The following is a 14,296-nucleotide window of genomic DNA, read 5'->3' as shown; positions in this document are numbered from 1 at the left end:
AGAACATTCCTGAACCCTGTTAACTTCGTGAAAACTCAGAGAAGACACAATTCCAGAAGAAAAAGCATTAAAACTCACACTAAAGCTCCTTAAATACTTTGATCATTACAGTGGAGTCCAACAGACTCCTCTACAACTTCATTGATCAGAAACCCTTTAATAAAGTTCCATTATGGAGGATAATCATTTTACTATTTATTTATTAACATATTTAAAAAGTCCATCTGAAAATAGACTCTGGGATCTTGTACAATCGTAGAGACAATTAAACACAATCTGGGCACGATGCCTTGAGGAAGTAGGTCATTATGTAGGACTCAGATGTTTTAAAGGACTTTAGAAAATAAGAGAAAGTTCAAGTTGTTTCCAAGAGCAACTACTTTGGGGCAGCGAAAAAGAGTAGAAACTGTGTTATATATTACCAACCACTTTGGAGAGGCACTTCTCAGAGTAGCTGCCCACTGGATCAGATATGGTTGCTTGGAGACTCACAGTGACTTCTACTACTGAAGAGCACAAATATATTTGATCAAGTTGCTCTGCTGTGGGGAAGTGTGCAGCAGTACCACCCTCATTGACAGAGTAGAGCTTTTCTGTGATCTGAACTACTGCCCACAGAGACAGGAAACAAATGGGCCTAAACCTAAGCAAAAGTGGGTGATGGTGCATTAATGGGCCTGGCCAGGTTGATCAGAATGGCTGCTGATTCAGTAACTACTCAAGCAGGTTTGTTTTGGAACATTTGTATTGGCATCCGAGAGTAAATAAAAGCTGCTCCTAGATGTGAGCGTGATGGAAAACAGAATTAAAAGCCTTTCCTGCACTCCATGCAATGAGTGTTAGAGCACGCCACACATCCATGTGCCAAGCTTGCAGAGCCTACTGAGAACTAAAACATAATGCTCGGCACTCGCAGAACTCTTTTCCCATTCAAAGCTCTGCACAAACATTACCTAGTTCACTTTCACTGTGCCTCAGAAGGGTAGATAAGTATTATTTTAATAACAGAGAAACAGAGACAGAGAGAGGTTAAATGACTTGCTCAAATCCACAGAGGGAATCAGTGTTAAGCCAGGAGTTCCTGTTTCTCTATGTGATTTATGAATGTGAAAATAGATGGAAAGTCAAGCTTTATTATGTAAATAAATGAACTCTTGAGAAAAAATTATTACACATGTTTAATTCAAACACCTCAACACTTGATGGCCATGGCAAATGGACCTTCTCCCCCAATTGAATAGGAAATCTGAGCAATTTGTTTTTGTACTTCAGCATAAAAATTCCATGTAGCCTATCAAAGCAGATGATGTTCAGAAAGCAAGTGAATATTCTCCATTAGTTTAGGAGTTTGATTATCTTCCACAATCAGCCAAAGTTTCAACAATGTCTTTAATACGTTGCTTACGCTGAAGACTCAGAATAGCTGCTTTATGCACAATATTTGATAAGTCAGATACTTTACCATCAGTAGCTTGAAGACTGTATGTCAGACCCAAGGCAAGATACCCCTTAGCTAGGAACTCTCCAGCATCCTCTCCTAGGTCTATCACCATCTTGGCGAAACGTTCCCCTTCCTCCAGCTGTAGGGAAAAGATATGATGAAAAAAAAAAAAAAACAAGTTACTTGCGTCATGATAATTCCAAAAAGATTATACAGTAACAATGACCTTGTGTGCTGTTACAAATGACCAGAGAGCTGTTAGTGTAAGGAGTCTCTGTAATCACAATTCAGCACAATTTTATACAGATTAACAGTAAAAAGGAGATATAAGGTCAGATTATCCACAGAGCCCAGCACACACAAACAGAGTCAAATTTTCAGAACAGCTCTGAAATAAGTGGTCAGATTTCAGAAGAGTGGTGCAGCCTGGGACTGTGGGACCACTGAGCCCCCTTAACTCTCCAGCCTGGGCTGTCTCTCACAATGCTTTGCTAGTGACAAGCAGCAAACCCCTCCAGGTGCTGTGACTATTCAGCATAACAGGATGTGGAGCCCCACATCCAGCTAGATTGCACGAATGCTCCCAGAGCCATTCATGAATCATACAGAGAAAGGCATCACCCAAACATCTCCAGCTCCCAGCACTGTACCTCAGGAATATACCGTCTTGCACTGCTCAAGACGAGCAGTGAAAATTTATTAGTTGGTTCACCACTTCATCAATGAAAAGTGGATATATACTAACCTTTGCAAACCTGAGCAAATTTACCACACACTTCAGGCAAACTTACTGGTAAAGATAAACAATACAACAAATTTATTGACTACAAAAGATAGATTTTAAGTGTTTATAAGTGATAGGCAAAAAGTCAGTTACCAAAATAAAAAAAAATATAAGCACACAGTCTAAACTCTCAACCCTATTAGACTGGACAATATCTAGATTAAGCAGTCTTTCTCACCCCACTGCAGTCCTTAATATACGGGTTTGTCCCTTAAACCTGGGCCAATCTTTTCTGTTGGAGTCTTCAGTCTTCTTCTCTGAGTGTCTTTGTTGCTTGCAGCGTAGGTGGGGGCAGGAGAAAGGCCCAGCATGTGGCCCCCGTGTTCTGTTTTATACCCTTAGTCCATGTGCTTGGAGAACACAACTCCAGGCATGTCTGGTGGGCAGTGCTGAGTCCTCAGGCAAGGTTGAGCAATTCCCCTGGTGTGGCCTTATGTAGGTGAGTCATTGCATTGTAGCTCCCTTGCTAGACAATGGCTGGTGATGTCTGTTCAGCAGCACCCACCCAGGTGTTGGCTACCTCCTTTGTCATTGTCTCTGTAGACCTAGTATCTGGGTGCCTCCCAAACCCACAGCATATTTTAGTGAAAACCATACAACACAATTCTTATAATTTCATATGCATTGATAATACACATATTTAGATAGAATAATGTCTTTCAGCAAATCATAACCTTTCCCCGATACCTCACATGGCCTGCTTTATACGCAATATCACAATTATATACAGATGAGGAATATGGGCGTTACAAAACGCTCCCCCAAGGTATAGTATGTCACACTCAGGTCATCTGAAAATCTGTCTGTGTCACTGGGAGCTGAGCACTTGTGTAATGGGGTGTACAAACCCCACACCGGGCCCAAAAGGGTTAAAGGATAATACTAGACCCAGGTAGCCCCACCCTTCCAGACCTGCAGTGTATGATCCAACTGGAGAGGAAGCTTAAAAGGGAGCAACCCAGGTCAGAAGTGGGAGGCTGGAGCGGGAGAAAGATCTATCCTGATGAAGACAGCACCTACCAAGGGTGCTGAAGAAGCCCCTACTGTGAGGAATAGGACTGCAGGCTGAGCCTGTTGGGGCTGAAGGTTTAGTTATGTTACATTGGACTTGGAGCCATGGGCAGAGACGGATGGCAAGAAGTGACCCGGGAGGATAACTCATGCTGGACACTGAGTGACTCTCATAGGGCCCTAGGTCAGAGTCCGGTGGAGTGGGAAGGCCTGGGCTCCCCTATCAACTGCCATTGCTGCAGGAGGGACATAAGCCTCATTCCCTCCCCATTCCCATTCTGGTAAGAATTGGGCAAGGACACTGAAAACCCGAGGGGAAGCAAAGGCCATACACAGGTGTGGAACTGTACTGAAAGGCCTTCCTGCTGGGAGGCAAGGCTAGATACTGGGCACACTACCTACCAGACCCACCTGGCCCTCCGAGAACTCTATCACAACCTGAAATAGTGATTATGAGTGATTGAAAATTTGGTCTTAAGCCACTATTTCAATTACAACACATACAAGGCATTCTTCGGCTTCACTTTACTGTTGTGTAACTACAGCTGCACCTATGTATTCTAATCAAGATAATAATACTTATTACCTCCAGTGGTGGAGCTCATATGGGAATGGGGTGAGAGGAACTACCCCCTGACCCTGACTGGTCTTTACATGTATGTTTGTGCCTTTTCAAACATATTATACAATTGACAAAAGATGGTGTACAGCACAAATTTTCCCACAGAGCTGGAAACAGACCCCACTCTGCACTTAACTTTGTCCCAGATGGCTGGCCTGGCTCCTCACTCTGGATGCTGCAACATGGCACTCACATCTGGCCTGGCCGCCCGTCTGTCATGACAGAGGGGTGGCCACGCTAAACCTGAATGGCTATGGTGCCAGGTTGAAACACCTGGAATGGGAAGCAGGGGCAGGAGCCAGTGCTGCTGAGTGAGTGCAGGGTGGCCTTCTTCTACCGCCCACCACTAATGACCCAAACCCCAGGTCCAAAACCTGACTCCACACTGCTTACTTCCTTCATAAACAAAGGTCTTTGAGATCCACAGATGACAAGTGCTACATAAGAGCTATGTATTATTAATTAATATAATCTACACTAATTGGTAGGGATGGGAGATGACTCTCAGTGTAGACATGAGATGTGTGGATTTGCACATGCATGGAGCAGTGGCACCATTGAGAGTATCTAGACCTGGTTTAGGGTGTTACTGGCTGCTAGCAGAGATGTGAGGAAGTTATCTGGTGCTCTTGCATTAGCCGTTAGGACCAAGGCATTCTGTACTCCCCTGCCCTGTACTCAGCACAGTAGCAGAATCACATAAGTAGAATGAAAACCCCACACTCTATTTTCAGTGTGGATTTGCCATTTACATTAAGCAGAGCTCAGTGAAGTTTTGCTGTAATATAAATGTGATGTACCTCACCTTTATGTAAAGGGAAAATGAGAAGGATTCTCTTCTGTTCCAACTTCCTTGCTCCTACCCTAGTAAAGATACAAACTTTCCTCTGAAGTGTTTGTATTTGCAAACAACAACTGAAGGAAGTTCCTGTTTTAATCAGAAGGTTTCCCCTCAAAATACAACTCACAGATTGAAAGAATGTCACAACTACGCTAATTCATGTCTTGCCAATAGGCGATGGCCAGGAGAAGAATTCTCTTGCCTCCTTCCATTTGCTTGATTTTTGTTTACCCCACTGCCCCCACACAAATGCCCTGCACACAGTTTACCATTCCTGCTGCATGAGGGTTGGAGCAGGGTTCTCTGACAGTTCATAATCCCAGGTTAGACTGGTAGGGTAGCTGAAGAGGGACTATCTCTCTTTGCAAAGAAGAAAAGAAGTTAAAGGACCCACAGATAAATGGGTGCCAATTTGCCCAATGTTCCAGATTGTTTGGAACCAGAGTTCTGGTTCAGGCTCAGCTCTGCTTTGAATAGTGAAACACTTCTTCATTGTCCAAAGTTTGTAACATGAAAAAAGAAAGTGGCAGGGGAAGGAGAAGAACCTTTGGGACATTATGACTTAAGGCCTGGTCTATACAAGAAAGTATATAATTATACTGGTATAACTACCTCCCATTTGGACACTATTATTTCAACAGAAAAATGATATTTTTTTTGCAGTTTAGCAACCTAATGATTTCAGCTATATTTTAAAAAAAAAAGGGGGGTGGGAGTATGTCTTATAACAAGGTAAGTGTCTATACGGAGGTTATACCAGTATAACTATATTGGTTTAAATTAATATTTTGGTTTATACAAAAAAAAAGTTCCAGTGTAGATAAGGCCTTACTGGATAGAGGACACAGACTGACTGATGTTACAGGAGGTTAAAGTGCATTATATCTTGTTTTAATATTTGCCACTGGGCAGGCACCAACCACATGTTTTCAAACAAGAATGCCGGGCCTCTTGGCTATTTACATACAGCTGTACCACAAGTTTGCCTGCTCATAAGCGTTTGTGGGCGTGTGTTTCCTTGTATTTGTCAACATCTGCTTTTGCTGTGCAATCTTTTCTGTGAAAACGTCAGGGCAGTTTTACCTCCTCTCTTAAAATGAAAAAATATGGAAAACGAAGCACTCTTGCCCTCCCCCTGGGCTAAGCGCACGGTCACACCCAGACTCTACTGCCCCAGTGCCAGAACCCAAATTTTGATCCAACATGTTGCACTGCTTCTAGACCACTGGGCCAGCCATGTTTTGTATTTTAAGGGTCCAAACCTACAAGTATTGTGCACCCTGAAATCCTACAGATTTTAATGGGAATTGAGGTCACTCAGCACCTAACAGGCTCAGGGTCTAAGATGGCAAATACTTAGGTCCATTTTTCCTACTCTAGCACCGGGGCGGCTCTATGTTTTTTGCCTCCCCAAACATGGCAGTCAGGCGGCCTTCAGCGGCATGCCTGCGGGAGGTCTGCTGGTCACGCGGATTCGGCGTTGTTTCTGCAGGTGATCTGCCTGTCCAGTGCCTTCGGCATATCCGCCACCAAACTGCAGCAGAAGCCGCGGGACCAGCGGACCTCCCGCAGGCATGCCACCAAAGGCAGCCTGACTGCCGCCCTCACGGTGACCGGCATGCCTCCCCCCCACGGCTTGCTGCCCCAGGCACCCGCTCGCTGCGCTGGTTCCTGGAGCCATGCCTGTCTAGCACAGAGACCATTCTGCCATTTTGGAGAAGCTATGCAGCTGCAAAGCTAACAGGTAGTTCCACTGATCACAGACTGGAGACTAATGAAAACGTCAAACACAGGTGCCAGTAAAATCAGAACATAAAAGACAGCTACTAATCATAAAGGACTTGGCATTGTTATTGGTTATTTTCCAAAATCATCAGTCAATCCTTTTAAAATACAGTTTCCTTAACTGGCCTTAGAAAGGATCAAGGTTGTGGACAGAAAACACTTCTAGGGTATGTCTTCACTACCGGCCGGATCGGCGGGCAGCAATCGATCCAGCGGGGATCAATTTATCGCGTCTAGTTTACATGCGATACATCGATTCCTGAGTGCTTTCCCATCGATTCCTGTACTCCTGCTTGACGAGAGGCGCAGGCAGAGTCAATGGGGGAGCAGCAGCAGTCAACTCACCATTGTGAAGACACCACGGTAAGTGGATCTAAGTACGTCGACTTCAGCTACATTATTCATATAGCTGAGGTTTCGTAACTTAGATCGATCCTCCTCCAGTGTAGACCAGGCCTAAGTTTCTAAAGTTAGAGAAAGAGCTGTGGCTAATCCTTGAGAGCCCCAGAATATGCCTCATTAGCCTACAGGATAGACTGCACATCCTGTCAGCACCAATCAACAGTGTCAGCTCTGGTTAAGAGCCAGATAGCAGACTGTTATTGGAAAGATCCTGCTTTTGGGACCTCTGTTTATAAACTGGGGGTGGGGAGGAGGTTTTGTTTGGAATTGAACCATTCTTGAAACAAACATTAAAGGCTTAATTGAAATGCATTTTCTTAGTATTCAGCCTTGTCAGATCTCAGCAGTTTAGTATCTCCTTAATACCCAGAGAAGTCTCTTGCAATGATGCAAAGCCTGCCAGAAATGTACCAGCAGACCAGGAATTTTCATTCTGCTTGTGAACAGAAAATATTTCAGTTAATACACTATTCTACCAGGGATTTTTTAGTTGTCTGATTTGAAGATATTTAGCTGTTATATATTAAATTAAAATGATATGTTATTACCAGAAGAATTAATATTTAGCAGTTCATACAAACACAAGGAAATATTTATTGAAAATGGAAATATGAAATAAGGATACTAAGTTAAAAAGCGAAGAAGCAATCTCCATTCTTTGCAAAGATCAGTGGTTTTCAACCTTTTTTATTTGCGGACCCCTAAAAAATTTCAAACGGTGTGGACTCCTTTGGAAATCTTAGACATAATTCTAAGTTCTAAGAAAATCACTGTTCTAAGGTAACAACAACCTTTTGCGGACCCCATAGTTTGCAGACCACAGGTTGAAAACTGCTGGCACAGATCATTCACTAGTTATAGAGAGCCACAGAGCCACACCTTTGGCCATCGTGTCTGCTAGGTCTAGACAGAGATGCTCTCTTTTTCTGTATATTTAGAAGAGCAGGCTCAACACCAAAGGGACTTTGTCTGATCCAAAGCCCATTGAAGTCAATAGGAAAATTCCCATTGACTTCAACAGGGCTTGAATCAGGTCCTAGAAGTTCCTGTTATACTGGAAAGACTGGGGTCCTCCCTCTTTAACACCCCAGTCCAGCAAAAAACACATTCTTAACTTTAATCACATGAGCAGTCCTGCTGCCTGTACACTTAAGTGTAAATATATGCTTAAGGGTTTTGCTGGACTGGGCCCAAAGTGAATAGAAGCAAAAAATATCCCAGCATTCATCATGGAAAAAATTAGCACCCTGAAGAAGTAATAATTGGGGTGAATTCTTCTGCCCTCTGGGACTTTATGCAAGACACCTTACCTCACCTACCAGGAGAGACATACCTCACCATAGAGAGCCATACTCTTACACATCCACTTTCTCCTTTTTCTCATTCACACCAACGTACTCTCCTTCACTCTCTTCATTTCTTCTTCCCTTCTTATTACTCTCATGTTAACAACGCATCAAAAATACCCAGGGAGAACTGTGCAGTAGGTAAATCCCTTATCAACTGTGGAGTCTGTGAAATGAACAGGTTTTAAGGAGGTCTGTGATAAAGAGGGATGCGCCTTGAAGCACAATGATGAGGGGAAGGGGTAAAAGGATGAAAGAAGCTGCAAAAATGAGAATAGAAGGAATAAAAGAAACAGTTAGGAGATATGACTGGGTGGAATTTAAGGATTAAGGGAGCTAATAAAAGGAGTGGACAGCAGAGATGTGGGAAGACAGAGTCTTGCCAAGCCCGGAAGGTGAGAACAAGAAGCTTGCATTTGATGTAGGAAAGAACCAGGAAAAGGAATGAGGTAGAGAAAGAGCCAGATAAGGGATTCTATGGGGGAGACATGAGGAGAAGAGCAGAAAGGAAGATGATCTCAGCTGCAGAAGTCTTAAATGAAATGAAGGGCTAGGAGATGAGATGCAGACATTTTAGCTTCTGATTGAACTGGTCACTGTACATATTTGCTATTCAGGCTGTATGACTGGCCATGTATATCAGCTGGCATTGTTTCCTTTCCCTAACTAGACGACCTAAGTTTTATAAATAGGAGGCACACCATTCATTTTTCCTGCTTGCAAGTTCTCCAGGACCATTTGTAAATATTTATTCAGACAAGTATTAATGGCATTTTGGCTTTCCACAGAGATTCCTGCGAATACAAACGTGGTCACCCAAAGGCTGCTTTGAGAATAAAGGGACTTGCAAACTCCAGCAAAGCTAATCGGCTGGTTTTAGTCACAAGAACATTCACAAGTCCTTTTTTTGCACTGTTCAGCCACTGCCACTCCTGCTGTAACTGTCACCCACCCCCTCCTCCCCAATTCTTAGAGAGCCTGAAAACCTGCAACCTTTCATTCACTTCAACATTCACTAGGCCTCAGCTCTCAAACACAAATGTTTCCTGATGTGCCTGCATTCCAGGTGCAGAACTCACTCATTACAGATTTTACAGATATGCCAGCTGTCATTCTGGGCTTGTCTAAAAAAACCCTTAGTTTGTGACAAACCAAGGAGTGACTCTATCCTACACTAGCGTGTTGTGCACTAAGTGTCCATGTGGACCCTGTGGCGGTGCACTAGAAATTCTGATCAAAGGGGAGCAGATCAAAGCACCCTAAGGAACTTTTAGTGTGCAGAAGCACGGTTCACATAGACACTTAGTGCATGGCAAGCTAGTACAGGATACATCCACACCCTGGTCAGCAAGCTAGCGCAGGATACATCCATACCCTGGTCTGCCATGAACTAAGTGTTCATGTTGACAAGCCCTCAGTTAGAAGGATCCAAGAGAGACAACAGTTGCAGCAGGACTAGGCGGCAGATGGGGTTGGGGAGAAATCATGAACCAACCCATTCCCGCTAAGCTGCCAAGGATCATGGGACCAAGATTTTAGGGCTTCAGTACAACTGAAAACTAATCTAATGGAGACATAATTAATTTCAAATGGGGTCCAATAGTACGGTCACAAACCCTGGGGTGGACCATTCGGATCAACCGTTTGGTTGCAAGCTATAGCCAGTGCCAGCTGACCACAGCCCCTCAAGGGGCAGGAACTGTGCATTCTTTTGTGTTTGGAAAATGCATTATGGGCATTACCAAAAGCAAACTAATAATAGTGAATCCAAGCTCTAAGAACACGCTACGGGTGATGAGAGGTTAAACATTTCAGGTGTGGAACCTCAATATGACACCTGGTAAAGAAAAAAAATCCTTGGGCATCAGCTTACAGGCAACAGCCTGAATGTAATTTAATTTCTTTCCTCCTCCTCCTTTTTTTATTTTTAGTTCTCTCAGAAGCAAGTGGAATCTAAGCCTGAAATCTGTTCTGACACAGCCTCAAAGCTTCCCAGAAATGAGAGACAGACACAGATACGCAGAGCCTCTTCTGCATGCTCCATGTTGAATACAGAAAGAAGAGAGCAACAGCAGCAGAATAGGACTACAGACTGCAGGGGTGGAGCCCAGGAAGCTGAAAATGACATGAGGTTAAAAACAAAGATACCCAAAGATACATTAAAGCACTGCTAATTCTCACACTGCATTATTTCATTATTTGTTAGAGGGCGTTTGGATGACTGGCTAACTCCTCCTCCAGGCCACAGGGAAGCACACACAGCTCGCAGAGAAATGTGTTACCAAGCTGTGAACTGCCACTGATGATATAATAATCTGGGTTATTCCCCTCCACCCCCTGCATCCTCTTTGATGGAAGGTGAACAGTTGTAGCATAAACCTGAGAGCGGTTTTCCCTGAAATAGAGAGTGCCTGTTCCAGCAAACCAGGTTATTTGACCAGAGCTTTTGGTGTGTACTTCAGCCAAGCCCATGGGCACACTGACAAGGGTGGGGGAACAGCAGATGCTGTCTCCTGGCATACAGCCACCCATCTGTTTTTTAACTGGCTCAACTTATTTATCAAAAGGTTGAAGCCCCACCACACTGAATCTGCATTCATAAACAGGCGCTGCTGCTCCCACGGGTACTGGGGACAGGCAGGCAAACTGCTGGCATAGATGTGACGGTGCTGCCTGTGGGAGCCAGCTGAGGTCACTCAATTAGGGTGAACTGCAAACCAAACAGGGCAGACAAACCCCAAATGCTGGTGGTTATTCCAATACTTAGATTTACCAACCAGCACAAAACAGCTTCTACAGTACCTTACTGGTCACTTAGAAGTCCAAACCATGCAGTTCCCTTAAAGTGCCCAGCCTCAGGCCTCCGTCCAGACACACCTGTCAGATATGATGATGATTCCTGAGAATCTTACTTTATCATATAAAAGAAAAGGTTCTTCCAATCCCAAAGGATCAGCCACATACCCAGGTTCAATTATAACTTAGATTTTACCCAAAATACACGCTATAGCCAATTCTTATTAACTAAGCTAAAATTTATTAACAAAGAAAAGAGAGAGTGTGTTGGTTAAAAGATTAATCTACAGACAGACTTGAATTCAATTCTTGAGGTTCAGATACACAGCAGAGATGAGCTTGTAGTTGCCAAAAGTCCTTTTAGAAATAGTCCATAGGTTATAGTCCAATTTCCATATTCAGGGTGGCTCCAGTCAATGACTGGGGATCTCAATCCTTATGGCTTAAGGTTTCCCCCTCTTGAAACCCAAAGCAGATCTGAGATGAAGAAGGATCGTGTCCCAGGCTTTTTATACATTTCCAGCAGCCTTTCGGCCTGAGAAAACAATAGGCTCAACTCCTTCTCCCAAATATCCTGGCAATTAGCACAGAGTAATTTACCCATTAAACAGTTCAGATACAGGTTAGCATAACCTTCAAAGAGACACATAGACAATAATACTATTTCACTTAAGTATCATCATAAATGTTAATATTTCTTTTTTTGATCTTTGAATTAAAACTATAGCAATAGACAAGACTTGTTTGCTGACATCACAAGACATGAGCAAACATCTCCCCTTCTACCTCTAACAATGCAGACTTGCATTTCAAAGCTCTAGTCATTTACATATCTTCCTAACCAGTCCTCAAGGTTCACCCATGGGTCAGGTCAGTCTATGAGTTAATTAACTCTTTCTGGCCCTGTCACCTTTCAATGAGATATTATATCACACTCATAACGTCACAATAGAGCAGTAGGATGAGGACAGCTTTACAGATGAAAACAAGGAGAGTGGCAGGTACAGTCACATTAGACTGGGGCAACAGACTAGAGAAGCATCTAATAGGAGGGGAAAAGTTGGGACATTTCAAACAATCTCACTGTTGCTTTGGTCTTTAATTTTAATTGTAACAAGAATAGGACTGGGTTTTTTTATGATTATTAAATGTCTGTATTGAATTTTAGGCAGGGATACAATCATTCAAACAATTCAAAGAAGAGGGGATGTTGCAGCCCAAAGAGAGAGAAAATAAATAAAAAGCGAACAGTGGACAAAGAGGCAAAGAGAAGAAAAGAAAAAGTGAATGGGAGGAGGCCCATGGGGTGTTCAGTGAGTAACAGACAAAGTGGAAGTGGAAGTACAGGGGTTTGCAGCATACAGAATGGCTCGCTGATTACACATGACAAGAAACTACGCGCATATGTTTTAAAGTTGGTTGAATCTGTTAAGTATTTTGTGCCACCCTTTCCAATGCTGCCAAATTACATGGTGCCCAAGTCCAGCCCTCTTCATGGGGCTCTTGAGGTTGTATCCCTCTGCAGTATTCGTTGTTCAATCACCAGGGAGGCACATAGAAGCCAGCATTCTTGGTAGTCCCTGACATTGAGAGACTTTGGGTGTGTCTACATTACCTGCTGGATCAACGAGCAGCGATCGATCCAGCGGGGGCTGATTTATTGCGTCTAGCCTAGACACGATAAATCGACTGCCACGTGCTCTCCTGTCGACTCCGGTACTCCACCGGAGCGAGAGGCGCAGGCGGAGTCGATGGGAAAGCATCAGCCGTCGACTTACCACAGTGAAGACACCGCAGTTAGTAGATCTAAGTATGGCAACTTCAGCTAGTTATTCATGAATAACGTAGCTGAAGTTGCGTAACTTAGATCCATTCCCTCCCCACAGTGTAGACCAGGCCTTTGAAATCGCTCCAGTATGAACAGCTGTGGCACGAGTGGGAACCACCATTTAGTGCAGTGGCTCTCAACCTTTCCAAACTATTGTACCTCTTTTAGGAGTCTGATTTGTTTTATGTACCCCCAAGTTTCGCCTCACTTAAAAACTACTTGCTTACAAAATCAAACATAAAAATACACAAGTGTCATAGCACATTATTATAGAAACATTGCTTCCTTTCTCGTTTTGACCACATAATTCTAAAAGAAATCAATTGGAATATAAATACTGTACTTACATTTCAGTGTATAGTATACAGAGCAGAATAAACAAGTCATTGTCTGTATGAAGTTTTAGTTTGTATGGACTTCACTAGTGCTTTTTATGTAGCCTGTTTAAAACTAGGCAACTATCTAGATGAGTTGATGAACCACCTGGAAGATCTCTGTGTACCCCAGGTTGAGAACCACTGATTTAGAGGGTAGGGAAAATCCTGGAACAATTCTTTACCCACAGAGTATTCCCACAGCACCTGAAACAGTGTCTGACCCAAAACCTACCAGTGCCAATAGGCATCAGTGTCCTTTAGCTATTTACACATACTGGTCAGAGACCAATAGAAACAGAAGAGTGTTTTCTACTTAGACTCATCTCCCGACTTCCAGTCTAGTGCCCTGGCCACTAGCCCATGCTACCTGTCACTATTAAGGCTAATCCTAGACTAGACTCCATTTGGCTCCATGATTTTTTAAAGCTCTACAATGACCACCCTAGAATTCATAAAGAGGCAGACAGCATAGGGAGGTCTCCTCATTGAAGCCAATCCTTTAAGGGAGGTTAATAACACGGGAGAGTCTGGCGCTGCAAGATGTTCAGAATTTGGTGCATGTTTGTAGTCATTAGCTCATCCATATGTATTTGCACAATTGGACCTTGAACATAATTAGGGCCAGGGAACTACTTCAATTCAAATTTGAAATTATTATTATTGACAACACCAACTTGTGCTGTGATCCCATAAGATTTCACAAACTCTGCAAACTTGGGTAAAGTCAGCACTCGGCTGGGAGAATTATAAGGAATGGTGGGTGCATCAGGAAGCAGCTCTAGTAGTTTAGTAGGGGGCTCTCTTTTCTCTGAATTCATACAGGACAAATGCCTGAACATGGAGGGAGTGGCCTAGTGGTGCAGACTGGTCAGCTATCCAATAAAAATAGCAAATGATTTGATCATCTTCAATCATTTAACATCTCTCATAGCACTTTCTGTAAGATAGTTTAAAGATGACTGGCTAGACATCACTAGGATCTGTATTACTCATTCCAGGCCTGAACATAGCCCACGAGCTAGTACACAGTTTGTCCCTATCCATGTCAGCTGGCCAAATTGTT

General features: G+C 43.3%; 1 protein-coding gene across 1 annotated transcript in view; it reads right to left on the bottom strand.

Moving 5' to 3' along the window:
- TTC7A (tetratricopeptide repeat domain 7A) overlaps positions 1-14,296 on the bottom strand; it is a 267,779-nt gene that overhangs the window by 151,224 nt on the left and 102,259 nt on the right. The window contains exon 12 of the mRNA XM_045011489.1: positions 1,463-1,580. Within this exon, the coding sequence (XP_044867424.1) occupies positions 1,463-1,580 (118 nt within the window). The remainder of the gene's footprint in view (positions 1-1,462; positions 1,581-14,296) is intronic.

The sequence above is a fragment of the Mauremys mutica genome, chromosome 3 (assembly GCF_020497125.1).
Source record: "Mauremys mutica isolate MM-2020 ecotype Southern chromosome 3, ASM2049712v1, whole genome shotgun sequence".
NCBI lineage: Eukaryota > Metazoa > Chordata > Testudines > Geoemydidae > Mauremys > Mauremys mutica.
This window is presented reverse-complemented; position numbering and strand designations above follow the sequence as displayed.